At 44.4% G+C, this 23,114-nt stretch overlaps 1 protein-coding gene across 1 annotated transcript; it reads left to right on the forward strand.

Annotated features, from left to right (window-relative positions):
• Nucleotides 1-302: 302 nt before the first annotated feature.
• Nucleotides 303-21,150, forward strand: LOC123760450 (cilia- and flagella-associated protein 53). The gene is made up of 5 exons (XM_045746141.2): nucleotides 303-441; nucleotides 3,025-3,169; nucleotides 6,120-6,201; nucleotides 17,017-17,132; nucleotides 20,765-21,150. The coding sequence occupies exons 2-5, from the start codon at nucleotides 3,045-3,047 to the stop codon at nucleotides 20,883-20,885; spliced, it is 444 nt and encodes a 147-aa protein (XP_045602097.2). The 5' UTR covers nucleotides 303-441; nucleotides 3,025-3,044; the 3' UTR covers nucleotides 20,886-21,150.
• The last annotated feature ends 1,964 nt before the right edge of the window (nucleotides 21,151-23,114 follow it).

Genomic DNA, 23,114 nt, shown 5'->3' on the forward strand with positions numbered 1-23,114 from the left:
CATTGACAATCCAAGGTTGCACTCAACGGCTTCTTTAAAGGCAGATTCTTTGGCTAACTTATCAGCTCTATCATGCATTCGGAGGCAACATGAGATGGAGACCACATGAAATGGACTGTTACCATCATTAATAATGCTGTTGTATTTGTGTCTAGCTTCAGACACGAGCATGTTACAGTTATGTCTTAAAGAGTTGAGAGCAATTAAGGATGATAAAGATTCACTTACAAGACAGGGAGAAAGAAATAATGTGGAGACGTGGCACCACTGTTGGGTCGTCATGGCAACGGGAACGCTGAGAGCGCGAGTACCTGCACACAGCTGGTGCGTCCATACACTCCCTTCACACTCACTTTGTTTACCTTACACACTTATCTGTCTGCAGCAATAACAGGCGCAACAACACAAATGAACATCCATCGGACTTAATTTTAGCGAGAGGTGAGGATAAAGATATACAATTTCAGTTAAAGCTAGTTTGTTGATGCTAAAATATATCAAATTCTAATCTAAATTGCTCACGGTATGTATTTGCTGTAATGTGCCAAGCAGTACAATATAATTTTATTTGTTATCATACAAGTTAGCTGAAGCTGCTGAATATATGAGCAGGAAGGAAGTAATGTTGGATATTCTAATGTGTGTGGATATTCTGTCATGGCCTTGATCACGTCATATAAAATATGGCCTTCGTACGACCTTTTGTCATATGAAGGCCATATTTTACTTAGCAAAAGTTTCATAAGGCCGCACACTGTATTATGTCTTGTTTAGCAGTCTCCGTGGCGAAGTGGTAACACACTTGCCTGGCGTTTCGCAAGCTCTTTGGCCTGGGTTCGTATCGTGGCTGCAGGGGATCCTGGGTATCGTATTTTGGGTATAGCCTCTGTTCACCCAGCAGTGAATGGGTACCTGGTTGTTAAACGATTTGGCGGGTCGTATTTCGGGGAAAATTAAGATTAATTAAGGACCTGCCCGACACGCCATGCATACACACATGTGTGTGTGAGTATGTATGTTCTATACACTCAAACATGTCACTAACAAACGTCAACGAATACAACTGATAAAGTGTTTCATTAATTTAAGGAAAAAGTGCTGTGTTGGCTATATTTACATTCAACAATAAAGAATTATAAAGACACCGAGGGGAAGGAATTCGGTTGTTAATTTTTGCAAATAATCTGAGGAAAGTTTTTCGATTTTACGGTTTGACTTCTGCAAGATGTCAATTGTTATGAGTGGACCCAAGCTGGTACTTGACGGACAAGTGTGACAGTGCTTCGTATGTCTCGCCCTCCATTGTCACGGTATATGTCGCTTACTTCACTGCTGTTTGTCAGCTTATTTCTGGTGGTGATTGTGTGTACAAATGATGTGTTCTTGATGGATCCTTAATTGTTATTTGTGTTGACCATACCACACACTAGAAGGTGAAGGGACGACGACGTTTCGGTACATCCTGGATCATTCTCAAGTTGATTGTCCCTTCACCTTTAATACATTCTTCAACTACGTTATTGTGACTCATCGCCTGCTTGCTATCTGTACATTGTCAGGCTCCTTTGATGAATACGCTGACGAATATATCATTTACATGACTTAATGAAGCGGCCAACACTATAGAATCTGTTCCCATCTATTAAACTATTCTACAGGAACTTTTTAATAGCCCACGAAACGGAGCAAAGAGTCATTTAAGACATCGATGTTAGAAACGTTATCCCTTCGTTCACTAACCAGAAGATAGAATTAACAGTTTACCACAAGAGCAAGAAAACTGTTAGCTTGCTCATGAGGAACTCTCCCCACACCAAGTGAAACGCTGTGAAAGAGGCGACTGTCATCTATAATTTTACATGCCCGCTTACGGACTGTCAGCTCCAATGATCCCAATATTTAGGCAAGACAACAACAACATATTTTTCAAGGCGCCTGGTAAATAAAAAGTCTCCTAAAAGAACCCATAATTGCAACACTCACAATCAGACTAGGATATCACCAGCTAGGATATCACCAGCGATATCCTAGCTGGCTAACAGTAACGAAATAATCGACAAATACAACGGCAATAAAAGATTAGACATCGGCAGAGCACAAAATATCAGAGAAAGTCAAGAGTCAAGAGTCAGTTCACTCTTAGGTACACCCGGCCAACAGTCCTGAAGAGCATGACAGAAGATCTAGCTCACATCTCACCACAAGATAACATTGACTTGTTAACAACTAATTCACTCCATCCTTCATGGTTACATTATGTAGCTTCAGGTAATTTGTATCCACTTTACTGCTGCCTCCGACGATGTTGACAAAGTCAACGAAACATCTTCAAGAGGAAACTAGATTTATTCCTCCAAGGAGTGCCGGACCAACCGGGCTATGGTGGGTATGTGGGCCTGCGGGCCGCTCCAAGCAACAGCCTGGTGGACCAAACTCTCACAAGTCAAGCCTGGCCTCGGGCCGGGCTTGGGGAGTAAAAGAACTCCCAGAACCCCATCAACCAGGTATCAACCAGGAAACATCCTTTAGCGTCAGGCCAAAATCTAAAATTAACGTCGGAGAGTTCATTTTTCAACGTCTTTCTCAAGTGAAGAACCTAAGAAATATAGAGAGGATTTGTGGTAGAATCATTAATAATAATAATAATAATAATAATAATAATAATAATAATAATAATAATAATAATAATACCTAATTTTGTCGGGGGACAGGTACCTGTTTGCATATACATACTATAAGCTTATATCGATGTCTCCTCCTCCCCACAAGGTCGAATTACTAACCATCTCCAGGTTAGTAATTTGTAAAAACTTCACAACAGTTGACTAACTCCCAGGTATTTCATAACTAGCAGGTGAACAGAGGCATTAGGTGACAGGAAACGTGACGAACCATTTCTATTCCGGCCGGGATCTCTATAACCCTTTGCTATCATGTTCAATATAGCCAGGGCTCCATGTAGGCAGAAATCATATAATTTGCGTTAAAACTTGATGTAGCTGTCCGATGATATCTGTTCTTCAGGGCTCCGTGGCTGGCTAGTCATGACGGAGGCGCAGACGGACTGGCTGGCATGCGGTGCGCGTCGGTGCAAGGCGCAGCGGGTAGCAGAGACTCTGGCGGCCAGGACGGCGCAGTACTCCGCCCTCCTCTGCCTCAGGCGCTCCAGGTAGGCACCCAGGAAAGGGGAGGTGGTGCAGGGATGGTAGTGGGGGATAGACGGAGGAGGTGTTGCATGGGGGGGAAGGGATGCAGGAGAGAGAGGGAGGATCGGGAAAAGGGAGGCTATGGGGGAGTGGTGCGAGGGGGAAGGGTTTAGGGAACAACCGTGGACATCTTCAAGAGGAAACTAGATTGTTTCCTCCAAGGAGTGCCGGACCAATCGGGCTGTGGTGGGTATGTGGGCCTGCGGGCCGTTCCAAGCAACAGCCTGGTGGACCAAACTCTCACAAATCGAGCCTGGCCTCGGGCCGGGCTTGGGGGAGTAGAACTCCCAGAACCCCATCAAGCAGGTATCGGGGAAAGAAAAGTCTACGGAGAACGGAATTCAGAGACAGTGCAGAAGAAAGCAATCTCACAGATTTCAGAGGCGAGGAAACCTCCAACATAAACACAGAACTAAACAAATGGCTACACATCACATATAAACACATGAACGAACACATCCCTATAGCTCAACACATCTCTGGTGGAATGGTATGGTATCTGGTGGAAGTAGAGATAACCTATCCAAGGATAGGATCAGAATGAACAAGACTGGCTTACTGAAGTGGTAACTATGATGAGACGAGGAACTTCCTAATGGGAATACCATGAGAAACAGAACTCAGAGGAAAGACTGGACAATGTAAGATGGACTACATCACCCAGAAGTGCCAGGAAGCTGTAGACAGGTTTATCCCGGCCCAAAAGGAGAAAATGAAAACCAACAAGAGAATCCATGGTTCATTCAGGCGTGTAAGGAAACAAAGCAATTAAGTACAAGTACACGGAGAAACTAGAGAACACAAGAGAGTAGGGAGGACATGGCGGAGGGCCAGGAATGAGTACCTCAGTGTGAGGAGAGAAGCAGAGAGACAGTATGAAAATGACATAGCAAGTAAAGCCAAGACCTAGCCAAAACTGTTCTACGGCCACATCAGGAGGCAAACAACAGTGAAGGAACAAGTGACGAAATTGAGAAAAGGGGGAGAACAGTTACACAGAGAATGACAACGAGGTGTGTGAAGAACTCAACAAGATAATCCAGGAGGTCTTCACAATAGAGCAAAGAGAAGGAACTGTACTTCTAAGAGGGGAGGCGGTAAACCATGTAACCTTGGATGAATTTGAGCTTATTAGAGATGAGGTCAAAAGGAATCTGTTAGAGCTGAATGTGACAAAGGCTGTTGGGCCTGACAGAACCTCAACATGGATACTAAAAAGGGTGCAGAAGCATTAAGTGTGTCACTCATTATGGTGTATAACAGGTCACTGGAAACAGGAGACCTACCGGAAAGTTGGAAGACAGTTAATATAGTCCCAATTTACAAAAAGGGTGACTGGGAAAAGGCACTGACTACAGGCCAGTTTCCCTAACTTGTATACCATGCAAGGTGATGGAGAAGATGAGAAGAAAAGCTTGTAGAACATCTTGAAAGAAGGAGCTAGGTAATACACCACCAGCATGGGTTAAGGGATGGTAAATTGTGCCTCACGGATTTAATAGTCCAATTAAACCAATTACAATTATTAGTACAAAAATTTATATGACCAGGCGACAAAAGAGAAGAGTGGGCAGATTGCATTTTCTTAGACTGTCAGAAAGCCTTTGACACAGTACCCCACAAATAACTTACAAAAGTTGGAGAAACAGGCAAGAATAATAGGTAAGGTACTCCAGTAGATAAGGGAATATCTAGGCAACAGAAAATAACGAGTTACTGTGAGGGGAACACATCAGCTGTCACGGGCTGCTTCCTGGGGGAGGAGGCCTGGTTGAGGACCATGCCACGGGGACACTAAGCCCCGAAATCATTTCAAGATAACCTCAAGATGTGCTTCCCTCCGCAAGAGCGTGAAATACAAGATAAAGTTAGACGATGGGAACGGGGGAAAAGCGAGACGGACAGAAAGAGAAAGAAGATCATTTATTTAAAGCTGACATGAACACGTTAAGAGGTGAACATGTATCCGGATATTAGAGAATTTTATATTGAAAATTCTCTTCGGTTGCAAATAGCAAAAAGAAAACAACTTACACATCTCAGATGAGAATCAGAAAGCGCCAAATGTTAAACCAGTTTGAACCCTGTTTGATAACGTCATCCCTGACCTCTCTTTGGCAAACAAAACGGAAAAAATATATATTTTTTTTTTAACCAGATTTACACCTGCAAATATTGAAGGTAAAATCCGATAAGGCAATTACATTGTATATTTTTGGAAATCTCTATTGGACCGGTTTTTTAAAGGTTTTGATTGTTAGGACTTTATTGTTGTGGTTCATGTTGGGGAAGTTTGTAGTCTGGTTTTAGCTACGGTCGTGACTGTCTGTCTGTGCTATGTTGACGTCCAAACTGGCTGTGTGTATTGTTGATAGGGTGATTGTATGTATGTGCTTTGTTGATATCTTGACTGTCTGTGGTTGTATTAGTAACGTCTGGACTGTCTGTGCGTGTGTATTGTTGACGTCTGGACTGTCTGTGTGTGCATTGTTGACGTCTGAACTGTGTGTGTATTGTTGACGTCTGGACTGTCTGTGGTTGTATTATTGACGTCTGAACTGTCTGTGGTTGTATTATTGACGTCTGAACTGTCTGTGGTTGTATTATTGACGTCTGAACTGTCTGTGTGTGTATATTGTTGACGTCTGAACTGTCTGTGGCTGTATTGTTGACGTCTGGACTGTCTTTGTGTGTATTGTTGACATCTGGACTGTCTGTGTGTGTATTGTTAACATCTGGACTGTGTGTGTGTGAATTGTTGACGTCTGGACTGTCTGTGGCTGTATTGTTGACGTCGTGACTATGTTTGTGTGTTGTGTTGACGTCGTGACTATGTTTGTGTGTTGTGTTGACGTCGTGACTATGTTTGTGTGTTGTGTTGACGTCGTGACTGTGTGTTATTTCTACCACAAGGCTGAAGGCGCTCCTGGATGACGACGAGGCTAGGGACCAGGAGGAGCTGAGGAGGAGGGCTCGTCTTCTACTTCAGGAACAGGTGAGTCTTCTGGTCTACTCTCCCCCTCTCTCTTACTCCTCTCCCATCCTCCTTCTCTCTCCCATTCTCCCTCCTCTCTCATCCTCCTTCAGTATATTTATTTGTTAGAATGCTGGTGGCTGACAAGTGAGGAGGCTTTATCAAATGTGTCTCAGGGCCTCATAACATCTGTCCTCCTCTGTGTCAGCTCAATCGTCATTTGGAGTTAAACGTCCGCTGTCACAGTCCTTTAAGATTGTATGATTGTGACAATCATACGTCAGTCCAAACACAATCTTTTATGTCTTACGTCAGTCCCATCACAATCTTTTTTGTCTTACGTCAGTTCAAACACAATCTTTTATGCATAAACCACAAATTACCCATAAACCTCAAGTCAATTGTATTAGGAAAACTCTTCCTCATGAAAGGATTCGAACCTTTGACCCCCCCAGGAGCTGAAAATCCACTGGCGAGTCCAATGCTCTGACCACCTGACCACACTGACTGTTCAAAAGTCATTGGCAGCCGAGGCTATATTCCCAACGACCCGACAACACTTAGTGAGGTGCACAGATACCATATACCAGTTGATTGACAGTTGAGAGGCGGGACCAAAGAGCCAGAGCTCAACCCCCGCAAGCACAATTAGGTGAGTACAGACCACAGTTCAATTTCAAGTCACATCTAAAGAAAACGTGAGCTTCAAATGTACGATATACTTGCCTAAACCACAAGTCAATTGTATTAGGAAAACTCTTCCTCATGTAAGTGCCTCTTCTTTATGAGGAAGAGTTTTCCTAATACACTTTCATGTGTATTTGAGAGGACTGGCAGCCAGGGGCCAAATTCACGAAGCAGTTACGCAAGCACTTACGAACCTGTACATCTTTTCTCAATCTTTGGCGGCTTTGTTTACAATTATTAAGCAGTTAATGAGCTCCGAAGCACCAGGAGGCTATTTATAACAATAACAACAGTTGATTGGCAAGTTTTCATGCTTGTAAATTATTTAATAAATGTAACCAAAGCCGTCAAAAATTGAGGAAAGATGTACACGTTAACAAATCCACAAGGGCCGTGTCGAGGATTCGAACCTGCGTCCGGGAGCATCCCAGACCCTGCCTTAATCGACATGATAAAAGAGTTGAATCCGAAGTTCGACTGAACTTACTGGCTCCCGGACGCAGGTTCGAATCCTCGTCACGGCCCTTGTGGATTTGTTCATTTGATGCATCACGTCATTGTAATTTCTGTGTGTAATGTACACGGTCGTAAGTACTTGCGTAACGGCTTTGTGAATCTGGCCCCAGGTATAGGGAAGGATTTCCGAAGTATTAGAGTAATTCGAGACCACCTTAATGTGGGTTATTGGGTATTAATGACATTGTGTTCTGTTTATATACACGTGCAACTGGATACTTCGGCGCATCGCACAAATGCTAATTGGAGAATGTTGATGATTATAGCCATTGTTCAGACATGTGCTTTATAATGTGTCATAAATAAACGAGCATAATACTTCCAGAATATTGTAGGATTTTCGTGTGTGGTTATTGATGACGCCATTAATATGTATCAATATTAGTCTTTCCAGATAACCGTGACTTAGACAGGAAAGAGCAATTGTACGCTAAGATGCAACGCAATATATCCTACGCTTAATCTTAGCGCTCACTCTGCAGGTAAAAGTGGAAAGCTCTTTTGGCGTATCTATAAGTCCTCCATGAGCCGGGGACTGCGTAAAAGCCTAGCCCAATATAAGGCTTAACGACCAGGTTAACTGAAAACCATTAAACACCTCTACCCCCCAACGTAAAATAAAGAGGAGTTATGAGAGAGAGGGAGAGATAGAGAGAGAAAGAGAGATAAAGAAGGGAAGCGAAGCAAGAAGGGATGAAACAGGGAGGGATTTGAAAGTTTACGGTGGGTGGGGGTCGAGGGGGGGAAAATATGGTAGAAAATGGAGGGAGAGTGAAGGAGACGAGGGAGACTGAGGTAAAGGTAAGAGAGAGAGATGAGGAGAATAAGTTTAGATTTAGGAAAGACCTGGGTAAATACTGGTTCGGTAACAAGGTTGTTGATTTGTGGAACCAATTGCCGCGTAACAGATTATAAGTAGGATCCCTTGATTGTTTCAAGTGTAGGTTAGACATATATATGAATGAGATTGGCTGGATATAAATTGAAGCTGCCTTGTATGGGCCAATAGGCCTTCTGCAGTTATCTTCATTCTTTTGTTCCATCAATATGTGCATTCATCTATCCATTAATTGTTCTATTCATTTATCCATCTTTCTTTCATTTATCCATCTTTCTTTCATTTATCCATCTTTCTATCTGTCTATCTAGATATCCATCCATTTACGTATTAATTCATCTACTCATCTATCCATTCATTTATCTATCAATCTCTCCGTCAACCCATTCTTTCATCTATACATCCATATCCCCCTTCATCCATATATCTATCCATCAGTCTCTATCAATCCATCTCTCATCTATCTATCTACTGTCTATCTGTCTCCCTGTACCTTTGTCTCTGTCTCATACAAAAGAATATTATTGTGTAATGTGTGGGAGGTTGACGCTGAGAGGAGCGTGTCAGCGTGAGACAGAACAGTCCCCCCTGTACACTGAGAGAGAGCATGGCTTCAGAAACCCTTCAAGCAGCTGGGGCGATCCTTTCTTTTATGTAAGTACGGGCTAATTATGTACAGCAGGACATTTTTGTTAATTTTCCCCGAGATCAGTGATTATGATGTATATTACTATATATTGTTTAGGTTGTTTTGAAAATATCCAGCTGTATAGCCGGCGGATAGTGCCAAAAATCGTCTTGTTGTGGGGGGAGGGGGGGGGTGAATTTTTAAAATGTTTAAATTTTGTCCCGAGGGGCGAGTTTGACTATTATGCTGTTCTCATGTAAATCCTGACGACGTTCATCCCGGGCCCCAGACCATCTGACAGGCCTGGTCGAGGACCGGGCCGCGGGGACACTAAAGCCCCGAAATCATCTCAAGATAACCTCAAGATAGCCTCGTCCAGCATGACCTGACTGAGGCAACTACTGTAATAATATCGTAAGAAGTACGAAGGTTTAACTACTGGAGCAAGGGTCAGATAAATGATTGCAGGAGCATTAATGTACCTAACTGCTGCAAGAAATAACTTACAATAAGGAGGGAAAAGCATTTTTATAATAATTTGTTTTGTCAGGGAAGAGGCAGCCTTTGTGTATGTTAGGCTAGTACCTCAGGCTACCTGACGAGGCGAAGACGAACCCAACTGTACTACAGAGACCCATCAAATGTGCTCAGAGGGGAAATCAGAGAAATGGAGTGAGATAACTCTGAGTAACTGAGAATTAGAGTGTGTGTTGAGGACACCAGAGAGGGGAGCCGACCTGCCTCTTCCCCTCGTCATTATACAAGGAGAGGAACAATGACATATAAAAGGGTAGAGTTACGAGAGAGGGCGGCAGAAGAGGAACCACACAATACTCCAATAATGTAAACGAAACTAACAAGTGAAACAGAAAATGCAATCTTCCTAGCGGGGCCACATTAGTGTGGACATGTCATGTTATTGTTGTTTAAGATTCGCTACCTGGAACGAAATGTTCCAAGTAGCACGGGCTATGGTGAGCCCGTAGTGTCTTAGGGACATGTCAGTGTGGCTAGACCAAATGGATAGGGAAGTGAAGGAGAAGGAAGAGGAGGAGGAGGAGGTAGATAAGGATGAGGAGGAGGTAGATAAGAACGAGGAGGAGGTAGATAAGGATGAGGAGGTAGATAAGAACGAGGAGGAGGTAGATAAGGATGAGGAGGAGGTAGATGAGGATGAGGAGGAGGTAGATAAGGATGAGGAAGAGGAGGAGGAGGAGTAGGAAGGTGAGGATGAAAAGAGATGGGAGAGTGAGAAGATGCATGAGTAGATACCGTTCCAATGCGATCACAGGAGACACACATAAACATGATAACATCGGCAGCATATGGGACACTGGCAAATAAAAGAACATCATTTGGAAACTTAAATCAAGATTCCTTCAAGGCCCTCTACACAACATATGTTAGACCAATACTGGAATATGCAGCACCGGCATGGAATCCGCACCTTGTGAAGTATAAAATCAAAATGGAAAAAGAACAAAGGGTTGCAACAAGACTAGGGTCAGAGCTATGAGGATAGGCTCACGGAACTAAATCTCACACGACTATAGGCTAGAAGAAACAGGAAGGACATGATCACAACATACAAACTACTAAGAGGAATAGACAAGGTCGACAAAGAGAGTCTCGTTAGACTGAGAGAAAGTAGGACAACTATTATGTATTAGACCTACCATTAATGTATGATGACTTACTGTAAATATGTAGCTCCTGTAATAGCACTTTCTCTGTAACTAGCTGACATTGTAACTATAAGGTGTGAAGAATAGATGAAATTGTTTATGTAATAATCTAAGATGAGGTCTGATAAAGACCTTTTGTGCCCTCTGTAATGCTTTTTGCGCTACCGCTCACAGAATGAGTATGGGGTGCACAATAAACTAGCCGGCTTCGGCGGCAACAATCAATCAGGTGGAAGATGAAAACACAAATAAGCGGAAGGAATGTCAGGAACTACTAGTACCCTGTACGGCTGGTCAACAACTGGAATGTACTAAAAGTGGTGTGGAAGCCTCATTCATCCTCAACCTTACCACCTGTGTCGAGAAAAAATGTGAACGTTAAAATAGTTCAATTGTAACGCAAAAAAATACAATATGTTAAGCAGGCGGGGCATTAGAAGCTAGAATTATTTACTTCCCTGATAGGTTTAAGTACCGATAGGTAAGTAGAAGGAGAATGAGTAGTATGAGGGATGAGTAGAAGAAGAGGAGGAGGAGGAAGATGAAGAGGATGAGGAAGAGGATGAGAAACAGGAGGAGGAGGAGGAGGAAGAGGATGAGAAACAGGAGGTGGGTGAGGAAGAGGATGAGAAACAGGAGGAGGGTGAGGAAGAGGATGAGAAACAGGAGGAGGGTGAGGAAGAGGGCCAGGAAGCAGCAGTCTACCCTGCTCCACCAGATCATTATTTACATCACTCCACCCGCCATTCACGGGCCGTTACGACAAAGTGGTAGACGGCCAGCACAGTTACCCCGAGGTTTATTACCCACTCTGGCCTAGTTCACAGTGTTCACAGTACCCAGGCTTCAAGGGGAGGCTGGCTCACCGTGCCCTCGTTCACAGTACCCAGGCTTCAAGGGGAGGCTGGCTCACCGTGCCCTCGTTCACAGTACCCAGGGATCAAGGGGAGGCTGGCTCACCGTGCCCTCGTTCACAGTACCCAGGCTTCAAGGGGAGGCTGGCTCACCGTGCCCTCGTTCACAGTACCCAGGGATCAAGGGGAGGCTGGCTCACCGTGCCCTCGTTCACAGTACCCAGGCTTCAAGGGGAGGCTGGCTCACCGTGCCCTCGTTCACAGTACCCAGGGATCAAGGGGAGGCTGGCTCACCGTGCCCTCGTTCACAGTACCCAGGGTTCAAGTGGAGGCTGGCTCACCGTTCCCTAGTCCAGTGTTCACAGTACCCAGGGTATGTGTGTGTGTGTGTGTACTCATATGACGGCTACGTGGTAATGTCTCTCTCTCGTCCACTACCCGGCCCTTAGTTAACTATACTTAAAAGAGCTCCGGAGCTCTATTATAGCCTTCATTCCACTCCTCGTGATCTCAGACAGTTGATCGCCTTAGATACTACAAACACGAAAACTCTACTTCGCCCCTAGCAAACTCTTGAGACTCTTAGCTGCCACCACCTGATTCCACTTCACCCTGGTTAGCCCCCTAATTGACAGTGAAACAGGAAATCGTCAATTAGACACAATTCTACGAATATGGCTCCCCAATTAATTGACAAGTGAGAGGGTGCATTTACGTTAAGTGTGGATTAAATTGAGACCAAGGAAGTATATACGTATTAATTAAGTATATACGTATGTACGTATTTATATTTAAGTATAGGTATTATAAGTATATATATATAGGTATTATAGTATTAAGTATAATACGTATTTATATTAAGTATATACGTATTAATTAAATGCTTGCAGGCTTACCGAGGGAGCCTAGTCCAAAGCATGGGTTATCTTGAGATGATTTCGGGGCTTTTTAGTGTCCCCGCGGCCCGGTCCTCGACTAGGCCTCCAGCCCCAGGAAGTAGCCCATGACAGCTGACTAACACCCAGGTACCTATTTTACTGCTAGGTAACAGGGGTATAGGGTGAAAGAAACTCTGCCCATTGTTTCTCGCCGGCGCCTGGTATCGAACCCAGGATCACAAGTCCAGCGTGCTGTCCGCTCGGCCGACCGGCTCCCTAACCTTGGGATCTTGGGCCTCACAACAGAATGTAAAATAAGAGATGAAGGGGAAATTCCACTAAACACCAAACATTCTAAATAAGATTTATTAATCAAAGATTATCAAATAAAAATAAAAGAATCACACTCTATCTGAATTGCATCCTACTAAAATATTTCCTACACTAGAGGCAATGTAGTTACTACCAGTAACCCAAATCAACTAAATTGACTGCTCAACTGGACCTAAACTCAACTGTATCAACTTTAAGCACTTTACCGTAATACTTTAAGCCAGCCAGCCAGGGAGCCGGTAGGCCGAGCGGACAGCACGCTGGACTTATGATCCTGTGGTCCTGGGTTCCATCCCAGGCGCCGGCGAGAAACAATGAGCAGAGTTTCTTTCACCCTATGCCCCTGTTACCTAGCAGTAAAATAGGTACCTGGGTGTTAGTCAGCTGTCACGGGCTGCTTCCTGGGGGTGGAGGCCTGGTCGAGGACCGGGCCGCGGGGACACTAAAAGCCCTGAAATCGTCTCAAGATAACCTCAAAATGATGGGTCGACTGTCCTCTCTTGCTTCGGCAGCGCTTCTGACTCCGTGTCCCAATATATGTCCTCCTGTCCCCACAAAGTGTCACTCAACACTGACAACACAGAATAGGCTTCTACGGGGTCCGTCTAATTATCCAAACTTCATTACAGACAGAAATCACAATAGCGAGATGCATCAAATGAACCATGTCGTAGCTCAGTCGATTACGGCAGCGTCTGGGATGCTCCCGGACGCAGGTTCGAATCCTCGTCACGGCCCTTGTGGATTTGTTAATTACCCAAAGCTTCTGAGCATTACGTAAGTAATGAAGATATATGACATATTTATTCACTATAATGTTGGTGCTGAATGTAGAACAGGAAAAAACATGTTTTCACTCTGAAATAATATTATTTTATAACGAAATTGGGTCCATCTAATTACCCAGTCACAACATTGTTGGAACGTCGACTTTCTGTGGCGTCACCTGCCACTTAGTTTCGTCTAATTTCGTTACAAAATTATAATATTGCAGAGTAAAAATATGTTTTTTCCTGTTCTAAATGCAGCACCAACGTTATAGTGAGTATATATGTCATATTTATTCATTACTTACGTAGTGCTAGGAAGCTTTGGGTAGCTTTGAGAATATTTGGGAAGCTTAGGGTAATTAGACGGGCCGCTTCTACGCTTTGCGCGCACTTTGAGGGACCAGCCACTGTGGTTGGCTCTTAGGTCCTGTCTCTCAACCGTCAATCAACAGGTGTACAGGTTCCTGAGCCTATTGGGCTCTATCATATCTATACTTGAAACTGTGTATGGAGTCAGCCTCCACCACATCACTTCCTAATCCATTTGTCAACCACTCTGACATTAAAAAAAAATCTTTCTAATATCTCTGTGGCTCATTTGGGCACTCAGTTTCCACCGGTGTCCCCTAGTGCGTGTGCCCCTTGTGTTAAATAGTCTGTCTTTATCTATTTTCTTCCCTATCAATTTCTCTGAGAATCTTGTACGTGGTGATCATGTTCCCTCTAACTCTTCTGTCTTCCAGCGACGTGAGGTTTAATTCCCGTAGCCTCTCCTCGTAGCTCATACCTCTCAGCCCGGGTACTAGTCTGGTGGCAAACTTTTGAACCTTTTCCTGTTTAGTCTTATGCTTGACTAGATATGGACTCCATGCTGAAGCTGCATACTCCATGATTGGTCTGACATATGTGGTATACAAAGTTCTGAATGACCCCTTACACAAGTTTCTAAATACCGTTCTAATGTTGGCCAGCCTGGCATATGCCGCTGATGTTATCCTCTTGATATGAGCTTCAGGGGACAGGTCTGGCGTGATATCAACCCCCAGGTCTTTCTCTCTCCCTGACTCTTGAAGAATTTCATCTCCCAAAGGATACCTTGTATCTGGCCTTCTGCTCCCTACACCTATCTTCATTACATTGCATTTGCTGGGGTTAAACTCTAACAACCATTTGTTCGACCATTCCTGCAACTTGTCCAGGTCTTCTTGAAGCTTCAAGCTGTCCTCCTCTGTCTTAATCCTTCTCATAATTTTGGCGTCGTCAGCAAACATCAAGGAACGAGTATATACTCTCCGGGAGATCATTTACGTATATCAGAAACAGGATAGGACCGAGTACAGTGTAATTACCTAAGTGTAATTACCTAAGTATAGTTACAGGATGAGAGCTACGCTCGTGATGTCCCGTCTACCCAGCACTCTTTGTCATATAACGCTTTGAAACCCAAAATGCTGTTCATTTCGAAACCCCAAAAAGTGTGTGTGTGAGTGTGTGTGCGTGTGCATGTTGCCCTGGGGGAGGGAGGGTGAATACATTACTGACAGTAAAACGTAATCCCATTTGTATAAAACAAACATCAGTATGCGCGAGAATAAACAAAACACAAGCATTTCCCCCCGCAGATATACACACAGACACAATAGTGGTGATCTCATTGTCGTTATTATACCCCTGATATACCCCTCTATATCCCTCATCCAACTGATGCTGATCTGGCTCACATATATCCTCTCACATGAAGAGCGGCTCCCTGCCTGAGGCAACTGGAGTCAGCAGCTACCTAGACAAATATCACAAACTGAATGCAGTATCATTCATTGATAACTGAGAACACTTCTATGTTAAATATGATATGTATGCTAGGGCCGGGATCATTTATCTGGGGCCGGGGTCATTTATCTGGGGCCGGGGTCATTTATCTGGGGCCGGGGTCATTTATCTGGGGCCGGGGTCATTTATCTGGGGCCGGGGTCATTTATCTGGGGCCGGGGTCATTTATCTGGGGCTGGGGTCATTTATCTGGGGCCGGGGTCATTGCTTTTGCAAATGCATAGCAATGTGTGGTTGGTGGGTTTGTCTGGGATTAAACTGTTAAATGATAGCTGTATGGGAACGTATTCGGGGAAAAGGAAGCAATAAGGGTGTGTGCTGGGAGGGGAAATGTTGGGGGAGGGAGGGGAAATGTTGGGGAGTGAGGGGGGAATGTTGGGGAGTGAGGAGGAATATTGAGGAGTGAAGGGGAATGTTGGGGAGTGAGGAGGAATATTGGGGAGTGAGGGGAAATGTTGGGGAGTGAGGAGGAATATTGAGGAGTGAGGGGGAATGTTGGGGAGTGAGGAGGAATATTGGGGAGTGAGGGGGAATGTTGGTAAGTGAGGGGAAATGTTGGGGAGTGAGGGGGAATGTTGGGGAGTGAGGGGGAATGTTGGGGAGTGAGGAGGAATATTGAGGAGTGAAGGGGAATGTTGGGGAGTGAGGAGGAATATTGGGGAGTGAGGGGAAATGTTGGGGAGTGAGGAGGAATATTGAGGAGTGAGGGGGAATGTTGGGGAGTGAGGGGGAATGTTGGGGAGTGAGGAGGAATATTGGGGAGTGAGGGGGAATGTTGGTAAGTGAGGGGAAATGTTGGGGAGTGAGGGGAATGTTGGGGAGTGAGGAGGAATATTGGGGAGTGAGGGGGAATGTTGGGGAGTGAGGGGAAATGTTGGGGAGTGAGGGGAATGTTGGGGAGTGAGGGGAATGTTGGGGAGTGAGGGGAATGTTGGGGAGTGAGGGGAATGTTGGGGAGTGAGGGGGAAATATTGGGAAGTGAGGGGGAATAAATTTAGGTGAACAAGAACAATAAGAGTTGCCACAGGCATCCATATAACAACACCTTTAAAGTATACAACAGAAGTCTTGGATAATGATAAGGATAATAATGATGATAATGATAATGACATTAATTAAGACTAATTTTGTCATTTTATGATAATTAAGAACATATCGGATTATTTAAGTAAATTTCTGTGCCCAGAAACAATATAGATTACTGCTCTAGTAGCAACGTGGACGGAGTAAACAGGCAGTTTACTCCAAGGGAGTTTGGAGGTTTATATTCAGCAAGTAAACTTGCTGAATATAAAATTATCGGACATAAATTATTTCATACTGATAGACGAGGCGAGGAGCAACAGTATTTGTCAGAGAAAACTGTAAATGTGGTGTGAAAGAAGGGATCAAAACAGAGCCACACACACTGACCAAACCACACACTAGAAAGTGAAGAGACGACGACGTTTCGGTCCGTCCAGGACCATGATCAAGTCCATTGTGTGACTTGAGAATGGTCCAGGACGGACCGAAACGTCGTCGTCTCTTCACTTTCTAGTGTGTAGTTTGGTCAACATTTTCCAACCAAGTTATTGTGACTCCTCGTCTGCACACTGAAAATATTTGGGTAGAATTTACTGAAAATTTGTGTCATCAAACTTTGACACAATGGAAGGAAAAAATATATTGGACGAAATACCTAGATTTCGTCCCATGAAAATCTATGCTGTACGCTGGTGCAATCCTTCTATCCTCCTCCAAAAGATCTTCTTATAGATATATTGTGATTCATTCTCTCCGTGCGGTTATAAAACACGCTTCTCTACCTGCGGCAGCATGCGGTGCGTGTGGAAGCAGCAGCTGCGGCCGCGGCCCGACAGGAGGAGGAGCGGCTGCGGCACGTCCAACAGGCCGATGAGCAGCGGTGCAAGCAGCAGTGTCACCAGTACAGGTCAGGGCATTTCTGGGCATCCTGAGACATTCAATATTAATTTTGGGCCATGTTGAATCATCCACTATCGTCATGAATCATCCTGAACATTCAGCACCGCTCCTGTGCCAGGTAAGTCCACTACGGGCTCATCATAGCCCTTGCTACTTGCCCCGCTCCTGTGCCAGGTAAGTTACGGGCTCACCATAGCCCGTGCTACTTGCCCCGCTCCTGTGCCAGGTAAGTTACGGGCTCACCATAGCCTGGGCTACTTGCCCCGCTCCTGTGCCAGGTAAGTTACGGGCTCACCATAGCCCGTGCTACTTGCCCCGCTCCTGTGCCAGGTAAGTTACGGGCTCACCATAGCCCGTGCTACTTGCCCCGCTCCTGTGCCAGGTAAGTTACGGGCTCACCATAGCCCGTGCTACTTGCCCCGCTCCTGTGCCAGGTAAGTTACGGGCTCACCATAGCCCGTGCTACTTGCCCCGCTCCTGTGCCAGGTAAGTTACGGGCTCACCATAGCCCGTGCTACTTGGAACTTGTTCCGAGTAGCTGACTCTATAACAACAACAACAACATCCTGAGGGAGGCACTCTTTCTCTCTGGGTCATCCTGAGGCATTTTGACCCCTGACGCATTCATGGTAAATGCAGACGCATGCCATCCCAGGTGACTAAGGGGAGACGCATGCCATCCCAGGTGACTAGGCAGAGACGCATGCCATCCCACTTCACTAGACAGAGACGCATGCCATCCCAGGTGACTAGGCAGAGACGCATGCCATCCCAGGTGACTAGGGGGAGACGCATGCCATCTCAGGTGACTAGGCAGAGACGCATGCCATCCCACTTCACTAGACAGAGACGCATGCTATCCCACTTCACTAGACAGAGACGCATGTCATCCCACTTCACTAGACAGAGACGCATGCCATCCCACTTCACTAGACAGAGACGCATGCCATCCCACTTCACTAGACAGAGACGCATGCCATCCCACTTCACTAGACAGAGACGCATGCCATCCCACTTCACTAGACAGAGACGCATGCTATCCCACTTCACTAGACAGAGACGCATGCCATCCCACTTCACTAGACAGAGACGCATGCTATCCCACTTCACTAGACAGAGACGCATGCTATCCCACTTCACTAGACAGAGACGCATGCCATCCCACTTCACTAGACAGAGACGCATGCTATCCCACTTCACTAGACAGAGACGCATGCCATCCCACTTCACTAGACAGAGACGCATGCTATCCCACTTCACTAGACAGAGACGCATGCCATCCCACTTCACTAGACAGAGACGCATGCTATCCCACTTCACTAGACAGAGACGCATGCCATTCCACTTCACTAGACAGAGACGCATGCCATCCCACTTCACTAGACAGAGACGCATGCCATCCCACTTCACTAGACAGAGACGCATGCCATCCCACTTCACTCTCCCGCAATACTTCCTCTCCCTTTCCTCTTCCTTCTCTAGAACGAAATAGTTAAAAGCGACTGAAAAAATCTGACAGGCGGAAATATGGAGAGAGAGGAACAGGGTGCAACAAAGGGGGAGAAAAATGTTGTAGAGGAAACACAGAGACACAGAGTCGGGCTTCCTCGCCGTGATTGGCTGGCTGGCTGGCCCCTCTCTTGTGCCTCACTGCTCTTCCTCTGCCTCATTGCTCTTCCTTACTCTCTCATTACTCTGCCTCATTGCTCTTCCTTACTCTCTCATTACTCTGCCTCTCTGCTCTTCCTTACTCTCGCATTACTCTGCCTCACTGCTCTTCCTTACTCTCTCATTACTCTGCCTCACTACTTTCTCCTAAAGTGCTCCTCTCTCTCCAGTCCCTTTCTTATTATCATTCTATTGTCTCACATTTCTCCCTCATACTCCCTTTCTCATAACTCTCCCTCACAGCTCTGTAATACAGTTCTCCCTCACAACTATTCCTCACAATTGTCCCTCACATCCCTCTTTCCTACTTTTGCTTCATAAGTTCAGACCTTGTTTTAAACCTCCATAATTCTCCCTCAGTTCCATTTCTTTTCATTTTCATTATTTCCTTTTGACTCTCTCCTTTTCTATCTCTGCTCCTCCCTCTTATTTTTGGGTGCCTTTTTTCCCCCTCCCTCATTCTTCACTTCGAACTCTCTCTCTCTCTCTCTCTCTCTCTCTCTCTCTCTCTCTCTCTCTCTCTCTCTCTCTCTCTCTCTCTCCGTCACTTTCCCCTACTCTCCCTCACTCTTCCTCTCTCCTTCACTCTCCCCTCTCGTCTCACTGCCTCCTCTCTCTCTCCTCTCTCCCTCGCAATTTCCCCTTCTCTCTCGCTCTCCCCTTCTCTCTCTCTTCCCATCTTCCTCACTTTCCATCCTATTTTCCATCTCTCTTACCTTCTCTCGTGTTCTCTTCATCTTTTTATCTTTCAATACAGGTTCCTAATTGTGACTCCTCTCTTCATCTCTCTCTTTCTTCTCTATTCCTTCCTCTCCTTTACTCCCCTTCCATTACCAATTCCATAATGTTTTTGTTTTTACTTTTCAGCAACTTCTCGTTCCTTCATTCCCTCTCACTAATGAGGGAAAATGAGGGAGAGGCGAGAGTGAAGGAGGTTCGTCATTTTCTCCCTTTCCTTGGCCATTGTGCTCTTCCCTCACAAGATAAAAAGACTAATGACACCTTGAACCGTCTCTCTCTTTCTCTAAAATATATATTATATATATAAGCAGCAAAGACCTATTGCAGAATATATAGTCTCTATACATAAGTGTAAATGATATAGTCTTGAGGGTACCCGACACCAAGCGAAGCACTTTGAAAGAGACGAATGCAATCTGTTTTTATATCCTCAGTTGAGGACTGTCAGCTCCCAACGCTCTCAATATATGGACAAGACACCAACGTCTCCTCCCATGGCATCTGACAACGCGTAAACACTCTTGATGTCTCTCTTAATCTTTGTATATATCTCTCTATCACTGTTTTTCATCGTCATCTCTAATTACATATCTTAATTGTATCACTCTTATCTCATTATATCGATATGTATCTCATTATATCTCTATGCATCTCATTATCTCCATACCTCTTATTATCTCTATATGTGTCTCATTATCACAATATATATCTCATTACCAACTTATTTTAATTTTGGCCCTAAACGCTTTTGCGTAATAGTGGCTTCTACCACTATTAGAATAGTGGTAATAGTATGTGTAACTCCTGTTCCCACAACTGTACATTACTCTTTTGTTCATTATACACACATTCTATTGAATACAATTATTATTTTGAATCTCTGATACTAATTATGTATCTTACTATCTATGTCTCTGGTTATATATCTTAATATCTATGTCTCTGATTATATGCAGGCGATAAGTCATAATAATGTGGCTAAAGTAAGTTGACCAGACCACACACTAGAAGGTGAAGGGACGACGACGTTTCGGTCCGTCCTGGACCATTCTCAAGTCGATTGTGATCGACTTCACATTCACAAATTTTGAGAATGGTCCAGGACGGACCGAAACGTCGTCGTCCTTTCACCTTCTAGTGTGTGGTCTGGTCAATCTCTGATTATATATCTTACTATCTATGTGTCTCATTCTCTCCCTCTGAATCTGGTTATCTGTGCCGGGCTGACAGGGAGGCGTACTCGAGGACGCTACAGAGGCAGCTGAACGAGGCCAGGGCCGACGAGATCACCCTGAAGGAGTACATGAGACATCAGTATGGCATCCCCCCTCCCCCAGGCAAGAGGCCCTGATGTCCCTCTGACCTCCCCCTGACCACACCTGACATCACCACATACTCCACTGAACGACACGATACCACCGCATATGGGCAGCAACACGTGTTGACGTCACATGATGCGGGGGAAAGCATCAATGTGAGCGTTCAAAACAGACGCCAGCCAGTGACGTCACCTGCAGAAACAGGCGAAGACAAATTGAGTTAGACTGACATCAAAGTTACCCAACACCTTTACAGGACATAATTGATATCTGATATTGAAATAAAATGTCAGAACACCTGGTTATATTATTGTACATGTATAGCTAGTAAGATATATTTAGAAATTGCGAGGCTTTGTGAAACAGCACAAATGTGTATGTTTTGAGTGATTCAGTTGCCAGCCTGATGGCAGTCACACAGCGACTGTCACTCAACCGTCCAGTGATAGGTGTACACTCACACCCTCTCTGCCACTCCCAGGTTACTCACTCACTCACCATTTCTATTCATCGTCCTGGTTTTTCTCTATCCCCCTCCAATTCTCAATTAAATTCTCTTGTGTGCACTCTGCACGCAATCATCACCCATTTGTTCGTTCCGACCACCACTTCAGTACACTCTACTCTCCGACCACCACTTCAGTACACTCTACTCTCCGACCACCACTTCAGTACACTCTACTCTCCGACCACCACTTCAGTACACTCTACTCTCCGACCACCACTTCAGTACACTCTACTCTCCGACCACCACTTCAGTACACTCTACTCTCCGACCACCACTTCAGTACACTCTACTCTCCGACCACCACTTCAGTACACTCTACTCTCCGACAAACCACTTCAGGATATGTAAATGTTATGGTATTTTTTCTTAGACGCCACAAATTCAACCGCTTTTTAACATTCGTACACCACCAGCTCTTACATCCATAGGTAAACATTAGTAATATTCGTATCAAGTACAGTGAAAGCTAGAACTTTCTTCTCCGTGATCACTGTTAGGTTAGTACTTCATGCAGCTTATCTCTCTCTTCCTATCTTCACAACAAAGGTCTTTGACTCTCCAGTTTTCATCACCGAGTTCCCGACTCAACGTGTTTTGGAGAACAAATCCATTATCCACATCATCTAGCAACCTTCTCTCACATATGCCGAGAAAAATGTCAGTAATATGTCTTATTACTGACATTTATGTCATTTATATTACAGTATATGTCTTATTTTATGCCTAAAGGACTGAATCATCTTCATACATCAAACTAGATTCTGTATTTTAAATATTGTCGCGAAGAACAACATTTAGTTGCTTTTCGCAGTGAACATATAATTAACTTTCATGACAAGTGGTGTTGCCACTTGCAAAAGGATTATACATGCGGGATAGTCTTTCATCGTATCACCGAATCACTTATTTTGATCAAGGGAGCAGTAGAACAACACAAGTACACTTTCATCTTTTCAAGTCCCATCTGATGATGATGAAGATTAAACCACCCAAAAGGTGGCACGGGCATGAATAGCCCGTAAGTGGTGGCCCTTTTGAGCCATTACCAGTATCAATAGCTGATACTGGAGATCTGTGGAGGTGCGACTGCACTCTGCGTGACGGGAGATGTCTCCCGTCAAAGTCCCATCTCCACCTGCCTCGTATATATATTGGTCCAGCCATCATGATGGAGATATTACACACTCCTAAATTAAAAATAATAATTCCTTGTGTCGGCGGACAGGCCGCCATTAGCGGTAAGACCTACCATTAATGACTTACTGTAAATATATAGCTCTTAAAATAGAACATTCGCTGTAACTTCTGACATGTAACTATAAGGTGTGAAGGATAGAAGAAATTGTTTATGTAATAATGTAAGATGAGGTCTGATAAAGACCTTTTGTGCCCTCTGTAATGCTTTTGCGCTACCGCTCACAGGATGAGTATGAGGTGCACACTCTACACAACAATACAAATCAATCGAGTGTATTCATACACGTTAGTATATCGAGATCCCATCTACCCTCTTAAGTAAAAATAATTAATATTATTACTACTAGTAATAATAATAAATAAATAATAAAATCAAGTTTAATTAACCAAACCACATTACATATTAATTAATTAATTACATATTAATTATTAAACAAACCACATTACATATTTTACACAACTGTTCCGTTCTCAATATATTGAAGCGTATCTGAGGCAAAATTTTGAAAGAAATATTTCTTAATGAGAGTCACCTCTGTTGAAACCCGCTTTACAT

This window comes from Procambarus clarkii, chromosome 22, assembly GCF_040958095.1.
Source record: "Procambarus clarkii isolate CNS0578487 chromosome 22, FALCON_Pclarkii_2.0, whole genome shotgun sequence".
Lineage (NCBI taxonomy): Eukaryota > Metazoa > Arthropoda > Malacostraca > Decapoda > Cambaridae > Procambarus > Procambarus clarkii.